Below are 17,445 nucleotides of genomic sequence, written 5' to 3' on the forward strand. Positions count from 1 at the left end.
CACCTCACCAAGACCTTCCCCAGACCTCCGCTACTTGCCTTTAAACAACCGCCAAACCTCAAACAGATCATTGTTCGTAGCAAACTACCCGGCTCTCAGGACAACTCCATACAACCCTGTCACGGTGGACGCTGCAAGACGTGTCAGATTGTGGACATAGATACCACTATTACGCGTGGGAACACCTCCCACCTTGTACATGGCAGATACTCATGTGACTCAGCCAACGTTGTCTATCTTATACGTTGCAGGCAAGGATGCCCGGAGGCATGGTACATTGGGGAAACCGAGCAATGGCTACGACAACGGATGAATGGGAACCACACAACAATCAACAGACAAGAGGGTTCCCTCCCAGTTGGGGAACACTTCAGTGGTCCAGGACATTCAGCCTCGGACCTTCGGGTGACCATCCTCCAAGGTGGTCTTCGGGACAGGCAGCAGGGGAAAGTGGCCGAGCAGAGGCTGATAGCTAAGTTCGGTACCCATAGGGAGGGCCTCAACCAGGACCTTGGGTTTATGTCACATTACAGGTGATCACCATTGCACCATACACGCACACCCCAGACAGACAAAGACGCGCATGCGCGCACACATATATTTTGTGTGGTGAATTTTTTTGTACCTGCAGAGTTACATTGCACTTTGCTCAAAAACTGCATACATTCATGTAGAACTCTGAGCTCAAAAACTGCATGAATTTATGTAAAACTCTTATCTCACTTTTTAGATTAGAATCAATCTAAACATCAGGTCATAGACAGAGAACACAGGGGGCTAACACCTTCAACATATTGTCTAGCTATCACCATTGTTAACAGCTAACCCGAGAATGCAACTTAAAAAAAGGGGTTTTGTGATTTACACATGAAAGAAGTGAAACAATCACTGTATTCTAACAGATGAAAGGCTTAACAGACAATCGATTCTTCAATGTATAATTTCAGTTACATCACACTGCAAATTTTTGCTATAAATTCTGTGTTACGATCGAGCCCTCCGCAATCACCTGATGAAGGAGCATCGCTCAGAAAGCTAGTGTGCTTCCAATTAAACCTGTTGGACTGTAACCTGGTGTTGTGCGATTTTTAACTTTGTACACCCCAGTCCAACACCGGCATCTCCGAATCATTATTCAATTTGATTAAGTTACCAAAGTCAAATAGGTGACCACAGCATCCCTATTCCAGGGATGCTTGATAAAAAAGTACTAAACTTCAGATTAACATTTTTACTGAGGCTACTGTAACATGCTGCCAATTACTGGCACCTTGCATCTTTCCTTACTATAGCATATTGAAACTGTTTGCCCAAAGTAGTGTTACAATAAAACTGTTTAAATACAAGCCCATCATCTGTGCTGCCAGTAACTTAATTCCAAGATAGCATGTTAAAACAAACTTTATCTAAAGTTTACGAAGTTTAACAAAAACCCAGATAATTATGGGTGTGTAAATAAGCAGCCTTTGTCTACCCATGGCCTTCACACAAGCTCTTGACTAAGGAAAGAGTCAAAGGATATAGTAGTAACCAGGAAAGTGGAATTCAGACCACAAGATCAGCCATGACCTAACTAATGCACATCTTCAGCTTTTAATAAAGGTATTGTTATGGCTGCCCCTGAATCAGCTGAACTCCATTTCCCTTTCTGCAGTCACTGGTTAAACAATATCAGTCTTCATATTGTGTTCCGGGCTGAGTTTTAAAGCTTGTGCAACCTATTCAGCCACGTATCACTGCAAAACATGCCCAAATCAGTTCCACTACAAACTTTAATCTGTATCCAAATTCTGAATGAGGACTATTTTAACTGCCCACCCTTGAATTGTTAATCTTTGTCAAAACTTGTGTCAAGTGTTTATGCAGCTCAATTTATACCCGGCCTGGGATCTACCCCGCCTATAATTTCCTTAACTGATACCCTTCCTAAGCCCTCCACTTGTACACGTCTCATTTACACTCAATATCAGCTGTCTTTTCTCCCCAAGCCCCTCCACTTTGAAAACATCTCAAATCTCTCTGACCAGGTTCTGTTACCTCGATCTGCTTTTGGTTATACTGGTTGAAAAGTACCTTGAAACATTCATGTGTCTAAAATATCAATTTCAGCTCATTTGTATTCAGCACTATTGGTGAAGTTTTTGGAGGAGCTTTGGAAGTATTCACAATTGTTGACACCAGGTGTTAATGTATTACATCAACCTTAAAGGCAGCTGGTGCAGCCTATTTATTTCAAGGTTGACTAATGTAGTGAAAACACTTTCACAACTTCAGGACATTCCAGGTACTACAAAACCAATAACATTTAGCAGTGTTTGAAATGCAAGGAATTACTTTGAAATACCAAAGACGTTGTAAGGAGAGAGGAGAGAGAATTTTTTTTTAAAAAAGAGAAGGGGCAATATTATTTAAAAGAGGGCAATTCGTGCATAGAATTAACTTCCTGAGGAAGTGGCTGATGTAGGAACAGTTACAACATTTAAAAGACATTTGGATAGGTACGTGAATGGGAAAGGTTTGGAGGGATATGGGCCATGAGCAGGCAGATGGGACTAGTTTAGTTTGGGATTATAGAGTCAGAGTCATCGAGATGTACAGCATGCAAACAGACCCTTCGTTCCAACCGGTCCATGCCAACCAGATATTGCAAGCAATATTCCAACAGTGGCCTAACCAATGTCCTGTACAGCGGCAACATGACCTCCCAACTCCTGTACTCAATACTCTGACCAATAAACAAAAGCATACCAAACACCTTCTTCACTATCCTATCTACCTGCGACCCCACTTTCAAGGAGCTATGAACCTGCACTCCAAGGTCTCTTTGTTCAGCAACACTCCCTAGGACCTTACCATTAAGTGTATAAGTCCTGCTAAGATTTGCTTTCCCAAAATGCAGCACCTTGCATTTATCGGAATTAAACTCCATCTGCCACTTCTCAGTACATTGGGGCCAGCATGGACTGGTTCAACTGAAGGGGCTATTTCCAAGTTCTATGGCAGACACAGATCAATTGCAGAGATTATATGCTTAAATTGAAAAAGTTTCATTGTTTATGCTCAAATCATTTTAATTGCGATGCACTGAAACAATGCCTCAACATTTATTGTATGTGTTTTCACATCTGCACAAGGTGTCATTTAGCTGAAGCTACCAGCTTAATGCCTTTGCCTACTTTCGCCACAGCCCAGCAAAAATTTTCATTTCTCCATTGCTTCATCCAGTTCCTGTTAAAAAGGACTATTGACTCTGCTTCCATTACCTTTCTGCCTGTATATTACACAGATGCTTTAGAATCTGAATTTCCTTGAATTCAATACTGCAGGATCAAAGACAGTGCCTGTGACAAATCTGAATCTGTCACCTCCTCAAAATAAAACAGTTTGTTACCTTGATATTTTGGTGACCCAGAGCTGAGGCCCCTATCTACATCTTCACTACTACACCAGTTTCTAAAACACACACTATTAGAATTAACTACTGTCAGGAAAACATGGTTGGATCACAACACCTTATCCTTACCTGCCAAACCAACCAAACATCCTTCTTCCATAAAACCCAGCTAAGGTACACTGCAGAAATTCACTAAAGAACCCACAACCACTTCCATCTAGTTAGCAGATACATGGCAAAAATACCAACTGCAAGTTACCACCTAGTCACTCACCATTCAGACTTGGAAATGTGTCTCAGACCCTTCGTTGTCACTCAAAATCTTGGAATTCTCTTCCAATGGTATTATGGGTCTATCTACAGCACATGGACTGCAGCAATTCAGAGGGTGGTTTGCACGTAGAATGAACTTCTTGACAAAGTTATGGATGCAGGCACAGTTAGAACATTTAAAAATATTTGGATAGGTACATGAATGAATGGTTTGAAGGGATATGGGCCAAGAGCAGGCATGTGGGACTAGGTTAGTTTGGGATTATGTTCAGTATGGATCTATATCTGTGCTGTATGTCTGACAGCTCACCACTCTCAAGGGCAACTAGGGACAAGCAATATCCTAATCCCATGAGAAATTTCAAAAATTCAGAATTATTGCTGGCAAGTTAATTGGAAGGGTTGAGGAATATGGGACAAATGTGACTAGATTAATTTCGGACATCTGGTTGGCGTTGGCATTGACAAGTTGGACTGAAGCGTGTTTCCATGCTGTACATCTATGACTGACTCTAAAATACTGCTCACTCATCACTTCTGTCCAAGTTTCAAACCCTCCATTAAAATCATCCAGAAGTGGATGCAATACTCTCATTATTTAGATCAGAGTGGTGCTGGAAAAAGCACAGCATGTCAAGCAGCAGCCGAGGAGCAGGAAAATCGACGTTTCAGGCAAACCCCCTTCATTTGTTAGTAGACATCATCTAAGCTCAAATCAGTTAACAGACGAAACAGCAGGAATAAGCAGGGCATTCTCAGGACGGCAAACTGCTGTTAGCCAGGTCCTACAGGGGTCAATGCTTGGACCACATCTGTTCACAACAGGTGATTCAGATGTGAAGACTCAAGCAAATCTGACTTGGGACAACTGAAACAGGAATAATTCCAGCAGGATGCAAATAGGCTTTAAACTGATTGGATACGCTGAATGAATTGACAAGAAATGGCAGATGACGAAGAATGTCAATAGCTGTGAAGTTAGCCAATTGGCAGAAAATAAAAATGTAGGGTATTTCTTAAATGGAAGGGGCTGGGAAATGTTGATATCCAAAAGAACTTTGCACCCTTGTTCATCAGTCATTGAAAATTAGCATGCAGTTGTGGCAATTAGGAAGTCAAATGGTATACTGGCCTTCATCACAAGGTGCTTGACGACAGAAGTAAAGACCTCTTGCTGAAATTATATAAGACATTGGTGGATGTCACCTGGCGTACAGTATGCCATTTTGGATTTGCTCTCCAAGGAGATACTTTTCAGGAAGGGAGTACAACAGAGGTGCACCAGGTTTGATCTGGTGGTGACAGGGCTTTGAGGACTTTCATTCTCGTGATGACAGAGTGGACACAAAGGGCTTGCTATCTAAAACCAAGATCAGAGGAATTGATTCAGTCCTACAGTGGTGAATTTTTAGAAGCTTAATCATTTAAAATGCTAAGCACAGAACTGAGGCTGATGGAGATTAGTGGTAGGTAAAACAAATGAAAGATAACGTGCCATGAACTATATGAATAACAGGGCAGGCTTGAGGGACTGAACCGCTTACTCTTGGTCTTATCGTATATTCCATGTTTAATTTCCTTCAATGCTTTACACCTTCTAAGACAACTTCCTCTTGCCCAAATATCAAACATACCCAGAACCCGGAAACATATTCACCAAGCTTTTACTGTATGGCAACAAAAACATTGGGAGGCGGCAGCCAAGGGTCAGCTGTTTTGCACACGCTCTGTAGCGGTTTACCTACCTGTTAGGAACAGTGTACAATGAACCATGCCATTGATTACGTGCTAGTGCTTTATTTCTTATTCACTCAGACGACATGGGCATCGCTGGCCTGCCAGCATTGTTAAATTGCCTGCTCTTAGTTGCCCTTGAGCTGGTGATGAACTGCCTTCTGGAGTAGCTGCAGTCCACATGCTGGAAGTTGACCCACAATGCCATTAGGGTGGGAATTTCAGGATTCTGGCCAAGCAACAGTGAAGGAACAGCATTATATTTCCAAGTCAGTCAGGATTGTCAGTGGCTCAGAGAACTTGCAGATGGTGTGCCCTTTTATTTGCTACCTTCACCCTTCCAGTTGGAAGTGATTGTGGGTTGGGGTTTGGAAGACGCTGCCTGATTATCTTTGGTGAATTTTTGCAGAGCATCTTGTACACAGTACATACTGCTGCGCAGGTGGAGGAGAGAATGGATGTTTGGGGATGTGGTGCCAGTCAAGCGGGCTGCTTTGTCCTGGATGGTGTCAAGCTTGAGTGGTATTGGAACCACACCCATCTAGGCAGGTGGGGAGTATTCCATCATACTCCTGACTTGTGCTTTATAGCTGGTGGACAAACTTTGGGGAGTCAGGTGGTGAGCTATCACCGCAGTATTCCTATCCTCTGAGCTGCTCCTGTAGCCAGTGTTTACATGGCAAGTCCAGTTGAAGCTCTGGTCAACGGTAACCCCAAGGAAATTGATAGTAGGGAATTCAGGGATAACTTCAGTTAATGACAAGGTGTGGTAATCAAATTGCCTCTTTTTGGAGATATTCATGCTATGAAAATACCAGACAATGACTGTTACTCACCACTAGTCAAGCCAAGCCTATGTTTGGTTACACTTAAACATGGGCTGCTTCAACATCTGAGAAGCTGTGAATAGTGCTGAATCTTACTTAATCATTAGCAACCATCCACACTGGCCTTATGATGGAGGGTTATCGATGAAGCAGTTCAAATCTTCAGAAAATTCAAAAGCTCTTCCCATCTAAAACTACTTTAATAGTGACTAAAGATGGCCATTTTAAAAACACTAAGCAATAGATCCTACCTTTTCTTTGATAAAAGCCCAGATGATGCGGGTCATCTCATCACCATCCATTTCGACCACAGGGTTAGCCACTTTAATGCGCTTGTCTGCATCTATTCAGATGAAAGCAGCTTAATCACAATCCAATAATTTACTTAAAACCCAAGGCTACCTATTAAAAGAGCTTATCTCAGATTGGTTTCAAAATTGTGGTTCAAAAGACTGCTCAATATTTCAGTTCATATGCAACTTGTCCGAGTTAAATATTTAAAAGGTTTAATGACTAACAATAAATGAGGTACAACAGTTACAGTGAAACATGCATATTAATGTAACTTTGAACAGTCTTAAAAACCAGTGCAATTTTATCTGCAGAAAGCACCAAGTACATTTGAAGAAATCAGTGATTTCTCACTTAACAATGAGGCAATTTAAGTAAAACAGAAATACGTAGGACACCATATTAGCTCAAGTACAATTTGGCCCTAGAGTACAGTACTAGCATACTATCCATATTGCAATAGCCCAACTTAATCAAGGACCCCATTTTGTATGGCCGAGGCACCAAAATCTTTCGCTTTAATGAGCGAAGAAAGTATACAGTGCAAGCATTTTTGAAATATTGTCCAAAATCTTCAAAAGTATAAAAGTTAAAAAAAAATAGGCTCTTGCACTTCCAACCGTAGCAATGGCACTCAAGCTTTTTTAAAAAACTTAAGCACCTAAAAATGCATCATTGGACAACTGAATTAAAGACTGCTCAATATAAATGCTACTGATTCAACTTGAAATTACTTAAAAACACTAGTAAATGTGCACCACACAATTTCTTTGGGGTCGGGGACATGAAATCTTAACAGTCCAACACGTAGCACATGTTCAGTTTTGTCACTGATCATTTCTACAGTACTGTACTTCTGCCATTAGAGGTCACTGAACAATACCAGGTGCACCCTGTAGGGACCACAAACTGCAAACGGCTTCTTTTTCATTTGATTATTTCTGCCCTCCATCGTCAGTAAAGATGAGTGACCTTGCTATTATGGGCATTCCAACTTCAAAATAAACCAATTTATGCAATGTTTAAAATGCCATTTACAAGTGAGAGTGTAGCAGAGCTTCTTCAATATTTAGACAGAAATTAAACCTTGCAGCAGGCTCAAGGTTATCATGAACCTTGAGCAATTTACTCAGTAAACACATGACTATTTTTGGAACAGAGCCAATTCTGGGTCCTCAGAATTCTACATTAATTCTCTAGATGTAAAACAGAAACTGCAAGTGTTTAGAATGTAAAACTTAATTGAAGGCTATTTTACGTCTGTGTTTGCAAAAAAAATCAGACTTATGCTAAATCGACTTGCTGCACTGCAGATGCTAATACAATGATTCCCTCTGCTATGGAGGAACATTTTCAATCAGCATGAAATTATCCACCTTCTCAGATGAGAGCACAGTACTTTGGAAATGACGAATGCCTAACTGCCATTAGAATTAGGCCATTCAGGGATAATGTCAAGAAGTACTGCTGCAAGCCACGTATAGTGGATATCTGGAACGCTCCTTCAGAGGCCAGGTTGTAAAAATTTCAATGCAGACTCAGTTGCTTCAGGAAAGAATGAAGGATTACAAACCAAGGCAAGGAGGTGCAAGGCAAAAATCAGTCACAATTTAATCAACCAGCAGAGACTCTTGGGGTTGAATGCCTATAACAGCCCCTATAGAATTGCAGGGATCTTTTCAGCAGATGTAACATTAAAGAACTTAGGTCAATTAGGTCACTATCCTGAACACATGCTGGAAGAACACCGATACAATGGAACTTATTAAATACCATTGTCAGTTTTATCTTATCTCCTATAATCCACTTTACTGGTTTCACAGATCCAGACTGGATACTAGAGAACATGCAGTATTAGTAAAGTGAAGTGCATAGACCAAACTTAACAGTTCAACTTTCTGCACTCTATCTACATGTGAAGTCACAGGGGTGTGCAGGAGAATTAGATTAGATTAGATTATTTACAGTGTGGAAACAGGCCCTTCGGCCCAACAAGTCCACACCGCCCCGCCGAAGCGCAACCCACCCATACCCCTACATCTACCCCTTACCTAACACTACGGGCAATTTAGCATGGCCAATTCACCTGGCCTGCACATCTTTGGACTGTGGGACGAAACCAGAGCACCCGGAGGAAACCCACGCAGACACTGGGAGAATGTGCAAACTCCACACAGTCAGTCGCCTGAGGCAGGAATTGAACCCAGGTCTCTGGCGCTGTGAGGCAGTAGTGCTAACCACTGTGCCAAGTTCCATTTGAAATACCATCTTGCAATGCAATTGAGTGAAGTAACACTACGAATCATCATACCACAATTAGTTGTAAGTATTCCTTTTTTGTAAGATTAATTGAATTGCTAAGTTATAACAAGGTTGCAAATTTAACCAAAGATTTCCTCAATGCTGTTACCCAAAGATGAAACCTGGTGTCAGTGTATTTAGACACCGAGGATCAATATTTTGCTGCAGAATGCAAAGATTTATTACAAAACCTTTAACTAACCATTAGAATTTCAAATCATATACATGAGTAGGCATGTGAAATTTTATCGTCTCCTCAGAGGTCTATTCGTCCTTTTGACCTTTGAAACTTTGAATGCCCTTCAGCAGTTCAATCCCATTGAAGGACAGTTAAATGAAAAACGATTAGATAAGAAAACAACTGACAGTAATGGGGTAATGCAACATGATCTAGAGTAACAGCAAGCTCAAACAAAAAGTGCAACACAACAAAGTATAGTTGTACTGCCATCACACCCCCACCCCCCAAAGATGGGCATGAATCTGGTCTGAAAATACTGTGGATGCATTATCATTTCAATTTTAATTGAGAGAATAAATTTTGATTAGGAAAGGGTATGGCAGAAAATAGAATAGGGCAAAATCTAATAGTTGCCATTCAGATCAATTAAGAGCTAACTGAATGGCAGAGCAAAAGCGGAATAGATGAATTGATTCTGCATGAAACAATGATCATTGAGATGAGTACTGCAGGAATATTTGCTACTTTGAATGATTTGCACCTATATATGCATCCAATTTTCTCATCATTTTTCTATATTGCTTTCCACAAATAGAGACTGCAGAATGCAAATATTTACTGTCCTAAAGCAGCTAAAACCAGAGAGTGTACAGAGTTAATTCAAGAATCACATTGGTCCAGTTTCATTCACCCCCACCCTCCAAACATAAACAAATCAGTGCTTTAGATTGTTAGCACTGCAAGCCTCCTTCTCTGAAAATAGTTTTATCAGTTCAGTTCCCAACTTTTAACACAAAAAAAGTAGCACAAATGCAAATTATTGGTTAAAAGAACACAATTCTATGCAGAATGCAGCAATACTGCTAGGCCACCATTTAATATGTAATCCACACTTGGGTGTAGAATTATCACTGCCCAACAATTTTAAAATAGAAACCTAGCCTACAGCAGGAAGATTTAAAACCACTGTGCCAACTAACAGTTGACTCAGGATAATTTCAGATTCGTTATTTTAATAAAATGAACACCCCCATCAAATATAATTAATGCACAGCACCATACATATAGCAGCAAGTGATTTTAAACAAAGACAATTTAGATACGGCCTCAGAAGATCACCACGTTCAACTGTTTGATTCCATTTCAGGAATCAGGTTATATATTCTGAAATTTAATCTGTAGTGTCCATTCACAGTACATTGTTTCAATGGCAGCGAAATTTGAAAGGAACTTTCTCCCGAATCCACTCCGAAACCAACCAGTCTGACATTGAATGCAAACCACACATGCATTCACAAGTGCTTTATTGAGGTCACACTAGTTTAACACTTGAAATACTGGTCAAGTCTCAGACAGGAGCCAATTTTAGCTCTTTACAAAAGAAAAGATGCAAAAGAGATTAGGCTACCGCTACACAGAAAATATCCTGCTCCCTTCTGCAACCACTGTGCTAGTGAAATCCAAACTAATTCACATTAAGAGGCCATGTGAAAGACAGGCAAGCCTGGGGGTGCTAAACACAGTGGAGCACTCTTGGTGAGCAGGCCACGTCAATGAACAGTGGGGAGGAAGGAGGGGGCTGGAATGGATGAAACAGGGAGGGAAGGAAGGAAGAAAATCAGAACAGAGGGGCCAACCACCTTTTTGAGAGAGAGAGACAGACATACGGGGAAAAGAAAGAGTAAAATAAGGGGATAAAGAAGAAGACGCTGTTTAATTGCATTCTGTGGAGGAGGACTGATGGGGAGGTGAAGGAGGAAGACGGTGAGGGTAAAAGAGAAGAATTAAGAATGAAAAAAAATGGGAAAAAAGAACGGGAGAGAGCAGGGGAAGGGACAAAGGATAAGAGGAAGGGAGGGGAAGAGGGAAGGAGATGAAAAGGAGGGGGCTGTAGGGGAGGGGGGTAAGAAGAGTAGCGGGGGGGGGGGGGGGAAGAGACAGAACTCAGTGACCTTGAGCTGACCTCCCTTTAACCACCATCACCTCAACCCCCCCCCCCCGCGGAGGTAAAGTTAACCCCATTCACCCCCCGGGGGGGGGGGGGGGGGTGAAGTTAACCCCATTCACCCCCCGGGGGAGGGGGGGGGGAAATTAACCCCACTCCCCCCCCGCGGGGGGTGAAATTAACCCCACTCCCCCCCCGCGGGGGGTGAAGTTAACCCCACTCCCCCCCGCGGGGGGTGAAGTTAACCCCACTCCCCCCCGCGGGGGGTGAAGTTAACCCCACTCCCCCCCGCGGGGGGTGAAATTTCCGGCAGTGCTGCGGCCTGGTCTGTGTGTGGGTCTGAGGGGCACCTCACTAACCGCCGGCCCCCACCCCCTCCTTCCCCCCCCCCCCGGGGGGAGGGAGAGGGGAAATAGGAAGGAGAGACTCACAGTGGCGTCGCTGCGCTGATGCCTGGCCAAAGGCCGGGGCCAAGGCCGCGGGGTTCCTAGCGGCTCCCAGACGGAGCCGGCTCCACACTCGGAGGTAACCCACCACTGCCGCCATCACTCAGGGGGGATCGTGCTCACTCCGGTCTAGATCCCGCCGCCCGCTCGCGCTCTCCCTTATATAGAGCCGGCCGGCAGATGCGTCTGACGTCAGACGCACCCCCCCTCCGACAGCGTGTACGTGCACGCACGCGACCTGCCACCATGTATCCACTCCCTGTGTATCTCCTGTTCAGCCAGAGCAGCACTGGGCACATGGATGGAACTGCTCCTTGCAAAGTCACTTCATGACCCACATCGTTCTCAAAGAGGCAGAATGTCGAATGCGTTGCTGGCTCATTATTAGACTGATGAATAGACCCTCTCGCCTTGTGCATGCCCAGAGTAATGTAACATGTATGCCTCTGTCTAAGTCTCTCTGATCTGGACATCCTTGCTTACTATGATCTGCCTGTACTACTGGTAAACAAAGCTTTTCAGTGTACTTCCGTACAAGTGGCAATAAATAAATCAATCAAGTTCTTCCAAAAGTCTTCACATTCCTACAATAGTTCCTGTGGATTGGAAGAAAGCAAATGTAACCCCATTATTTAGGACAGGAAGGAAAGAAAATAGAACTACAGACCTTTAGATGATACAAAAATATAAATTGCTGAAAAAGATCAGCAGTTCTGGCAGCATCTGTGGAGAGAAATCAAAATTAATGTTTAGGGTTGAGTGACCCTTCCTCAGATCCTATTTAACATCAAATTGACATAGCTGACCTATAACCTAATTCCATTTACCCAATTCTTGCATTTAAAAAAATCCATATCAGATTTTAATTCTTTTTGTTTAAAATGATTAATTGTGCAACTATTTATTGATGTTTGTGGGAGTATTTTCTGTACGTTGCTACTCATCAAGGACCTAGAGTCCCTCACTGTTGGAAAACTTTATCACCCTATCAATTCCTTTTAAAATTTTGAAAACCTCAGTCAAATCCATAACCTTCCATATTTCAGGGAACACAATCCTGGTTTGTATAGTTTTATCCTCAAAATCTAACCTTTGGACCATGTTGACTGTGTGTCGCAGTCCTTGCAACGTTAGTTTATCTTTCATAAGATGCAATGCCTGTAACTGAACAGATTATTTCAGATGCAGTCTCACCAGGGCAGAGTATGGCTGTACCAATGTTTCTGCTTTACAATTTAGCCACTGAGTTGTGCAGCTCAGAAACAGTCCAACCTTGCCAACCAGATATCCTAAATTAAGCTAGTCCCATTTAGAGTCATAGAAATGTACATTATGAAAACAGATCCTTCAATCCAACTTGTTCATGCTGACCAGTTAGAATAACCTAATCTAGTCCTATTTGCCAGCACATGGCCCATATCCCTCTAAACCCTTCCTATTCATATACCCATCCAGATGCCTTTTAAATGCTGTAATTGTACCAGTCTCCATGAGTTCCTCTGGCAGCCCATTCCTGATGAAGGGCTTTTGCCTGAAACATCGATTTTCCTGCTCCTCACATGCTGTGCTTTTCCAGCACCACACTCTTGACTTTAATCTCCAGCATCTACAGTACTCACTTTTGCCTAGCTCATTCCATACACGCACCATGCTCTGCACGAAAAAGCTGCCCCTTAGGTCCCTTTATATCTTTCCCCTCTCACCCTAAACCAATGCCCTCTATTTCTGGACTCCCCCACCCCAGGGAAAAGGCATTATCCATTTATCCTATCCCTACCCCTCAACCTCTGACACTCCAGGGAAAACAGCCCCAGCCAATTCAAGCCTCTCACTATAGCTCAAATCTTCCAATTCTGGCAACATCCTTGAAAATCTTTTCCGAACCATTTCAAGTTTCACAACATCCTTCCAACAGAAAGGAGACCAGATTTGCCAGCATTTGACCCATATCCCTCTAAACCTTTCCTAATTATGTACCCATCCAGAAGCTTTTTAAATGTTGTCATTGTACCAGCCTTTACCACTGCCTTTGGCAGCTCATTCCATACACTCTTCACCCTCTGCATAAAAAAGTTGCCCCTCAGGCCTCTCAAATTTTTCCCCCTCTCACATTAAACCTATGCTCACTATTTCTAGACTTCCCTACCCTGGGAAAAGACCATGGTTTTTCACCCTATCCATGCCCCTTATGATTTTATAAATGCTCCAGGGAAAATAGCCCCAGCCTATTCAGCTTCTCCCTATAGCTCAAATCCTCCAAACCTAACAACATCCTTGTAAATCTTTTCTGAATCCTTTCAAGTTTAACAACATTTTTCCATACCAGGGTGACCAGAGTTAAATGCAATATTCCAAAAATGGTCTAGTCAATGTCCTGTATAGCCATAACATGACATCCCAACTGCTAAACTCAATGCACTAACCAATAAAGACAAGTGTACCAAATGCCTTCTTCACTACCCTGTCTACCTGCGACTTCACTTTCCAGGAACTATGTTCGGCAACAATCCCTGGGACTCTCCCATTAATATATCAGTCCCGCCTTGATTTACCTAACCAAAATGCAACACCTCGCATTTATCTAAACTAAACTCCATCTGCCACTCCTCAGCCCATCAGCCTATCTGATCAAGGTCCCATTGTAGTCTGAGATCATCTCTTCACTGTCCACTAACCACCAATTTTGGTATCATCTACAAACTGACTAACCATACCTCCCATATTCACATTCAAAGCATTTATATAAATGACAAAAAGCAGTGGACCCAACACCTATCCTTGTAGCACCCTTGGTCACAGGCCTCCAGTCCAAAAAACAACCTTCCATCACTACCCACTGTCTCCTATCTTTGAGCCAATTTTGCTTCCAAATGCCTAGCTCTCCCGTATTCCATGTGATCTAAGCTCGCTAGTCAGGCTACCTTGCAGAACCTTGTCAAATGCCTTGTTTGAAGTCCATACAGACAACACCCACTGCTCTGGCATCATCAACCTTCTTTGTCACTTATAATGGCTAACACTCTACACCCAAGCACGCTGCTCCATCACACATTACCCTCAAAGTACCTGCACAGGGATAGAGACTATCACACACCTCCTGCTGGAATGGGTCTTTGGAAAGGGAGTCTGGAGAAAGATGCAATTTCTTTTGTTGAGATTCATCCTGAGCAGCTCCATGATGCAGAAGTCAAAGTAACTACTGAGCTAAAGCTGGCACCAAACTCCGCGCTCAACAGTTTGTTCCCCAGGATGCAGACCAAGACAAACATTGTCAGCACCTGGAGGATCATCAACTTGGTGAAAGACGCTCCTCGGGTGTGCCCAAAACACGTTGATCTTCCAGAGCAAGGAATTGATCCTGACTGAATGTTGCAGACTGGCAGATTCCTAGGTCCAGTACTATGTGCTGAAGGATGCACTAAAGTTTGGGGCAGCTGCCACAAAGGCACAGTGGGGGAAGACTGACTTTTCAGCTGAAGTTAAATGATTGAATGGCTCCCCATCGGACTCTCCCAGTGCCTCAAAATTATGTAAATATAGTCTTGTAGAAGTAAGAAATGCCTTTAACTGCTTCAGTGACTATGGATATAAAGACATTTTAATGAATAAAGTAAATTTTTGAAATAAAAAAGCTAACACTAATTACTCAGCCAGTGCAAATCTGTACAGTCTACATTCAGAGAGGGAAAAAAACATTGAATTTAACTTTCTCCTTAGTTACAACAAACCCAAAAGCATTTCTTAATTAAGCAGGTTCTATTTTACACCTAAGTACATTTATGCACATAAAGATTTTTATGAATGAAGTATATTTTTACAATAACACTCCAATAGCCCTCTTGTCTTTTTTACACCTGATTACGACATTTTAGTGGTACCTGCACCGTGACGCCCTGAGTCACCTTGAATGTTCCCACTCCTTTAAGGGGGGGGAGGGAAGAGGGTGAGGGGAGGTAATTCATTAAACGGGAAGGGGTAGGAAAGGAGAAAGGCCCATTTCTCTATCTCCCTTATCCTTTCTTTAGCTGGAAAAATGCTCGTTAAAAAACTCTTGCACCCCAAAACGATCCCCATTTCTTGTTTAACCTTGCCAACATTGCTTGTTTAACCTTGAATCCCGATCTAATTATTTTCAGGCTGGAAAACGTAGTGGATCCAGGGCAAAGTTCATTGTTTATAGTCAGGGGAACGTAATTCCTAAACGGAAACCTGGGTCACATTTCTAATGACGTGAGCTAATCTGCAGGTAGTCTGAAAATGTCTCATTCAGTAATTGCAGTAATCTTTCAACCAGTAGGTTCAGATGGAATTCTAAAGAGGAATTAACAAAATCAGGACAATCAGGTGAAGGCAAAGTTGAAGTATATCATTTCGCCCTCGATTGTATTGTGTGTGCTTCACTGGACTGACATTGCGCATTTACAGCAGCACAACAGAGGGGCGGTACTAAAATAAAACAAGTGACCTAGCAACCGAAAAGGCAGGCGTTTGTTAAATATAACGGCAGTTAATTCCTATTGTTCAGGGAACTGACAGAACGATCCAAACAAATCAATGTGCACCACATAATCTTGCTTGGGAAAAAAAGGACTGCACAATGCAACTAAGTAATTGGGAGAGGGGAACACGGTTACTTTACCCCACATGAAGTCCTGTCTTATTACAAAGTGAGATATGGAGGAGTAGTTCCGTAACTTTTTATGAATGTTCAAAGATGTGGGCGTCACTAGTAAAGGCACCTTTAATTGCTTTCGGCAAAGTCTCAAGTACAATGCCAGATCATTTCAGAGGACAAGAGTCGGTCAAGGTTATAGGTTTGATTGAGGTTTTCGAGACTTTGAAAGGAATTGTGAGGGTGATAAAGTGGCATGGTAGCTCAGTGGTTAACACTGATACTTCCAAGCGCGAGGGACTTGGGTTCGATTCCAGCCTCCGGCGACTGTCTCTATGGAGTTATACACGTTCTCGCCATGTCTATGAGGGTTTAATCCGGGTGTTCCAGTTTCCTCTCATTGTCCAAAGATATACAGGTAAAGTGGATTAGCCATGCTAAATTGCCTATATGCAGGTTAGCTGCATTAGTCAGGGGAATGAGTCTAGGTGGTTACTCTTCGAAGGGCCTGTTCCCACACTGTAGGGATTCAATGTTAAGAAAGGAACATTTTCCATCAGTAAAAGAGGCTAGGGCCTTAATAGAGCCAGGATAGTGGTAAAGTATAGAAAATACTCCCACAAATGTTGTCCCAGGAGCAATATTATTTGGGTGTTGCAAACACACAGCTTAACATTGACGAGCTAAACATTCCAGTCTTTGTTTTAACACAAGGGAATATCGTCAATGGAGTTACCATTCCCTGTGCGGACCACCAATCCCTAAAGGCATGTTTTTGGTGGACGCCGCATACACCCTCTCCAAGGAATCCCAGGCATGGATCACTGTGGAAAAGGGAACAGACATTTGGAAATTATGACTTCCACTGCTCTCTCCAGCTGATGGTTTACTCACGCAGGCCCAACAACAAACCCATGAGGGGGGTCCTCTGATTTTCCTGCCCTCCTCCCGACTGGGTGCCCAAAGGTGTGGGGCTGACATACAAACTTAAGGAATAAAATCTTAAAATAACTAACAAGGGATTGTGTTCTCCCACAGCCAATAAATACACAGACCACAGGCTCCACAGCAATGCAAAGTAAACAGTTGGGCTGGAGTACCTGAACCATCATGATTGATGATTGCACAGGAATGTTTTATGCAAGACCATCTATCCCAGGTTCCCAATGGGAAGCAGGAGGACCCCTGTATAGAGTGCCCTCTACTGGAGAACCCCACTGCCTGGTGGTAGAATGGAATGCTAAGACATGTCTAGGCTGTGGTCAAGTGGGTAAAATACATGGTGTGCAGCAGCAGCACTAGCGGCTGGTACAGGAAACTCTCCTGCAAGGACATGAGGACATTTCTAGTGGGCACCTTGGTTTGTGGGGCACAGGTATCTGAAGGAGATTTTGGAACCGAGGGCTAATATGGAATTCTGAACAAACAGGGAGACTGAGTC

General features: G+C 42.8%; 1 protein-coding gene across 1 annotated transcript in view; it reads right to left on the bottom strand.

Annotated features, from left to right (window-relative positions):
- Positions 1 to 11,547, bottom strand: part of idh2 (isocitrate dehydrogenase (NADP(+)) 2) — a 29,558-nt gene extending 18,011 nt beyond the window's left edge. Inside the window, exons 1-2 of the mRNA XM_072564777.1 lie at positions 11,378 to 11,547; positions 6,480 to 6,571 (exon numbers count right to left, since the gene is read on the bottom strand). Coding sequence (XP_072420878.1) covers positions 6,480 to 6,571; positions 11,378 to 11,492 — 207 coding nt within the window. The 5' untranslated portion in view covers positions 11,493 to 11,547. The remainder of the gene's footprint in view (positions 1 to 6,479; positions 6,572 to 11,377) is intronic.
- Positions 11,548 to 17,445: the final 5,898 nt, after the last annotated feature.

The sequence above is a fragment of the Chiloscyllium punctatum genome, chromosome 48 (genome assembly GCF_047496795.1).
Source record: "Chiloscyllium punctatum isolate Juve2018m chromosome 48, sChiPun1.3, whole genome shotgun sequence".
Lineage (NCBI taxonomy): Eukaryota > Metazoa > Chordata > Chondrichthyes > Orectolobiformes > Hemiscylliidae > Chiloscyllium > Chiloscyllium punctatum.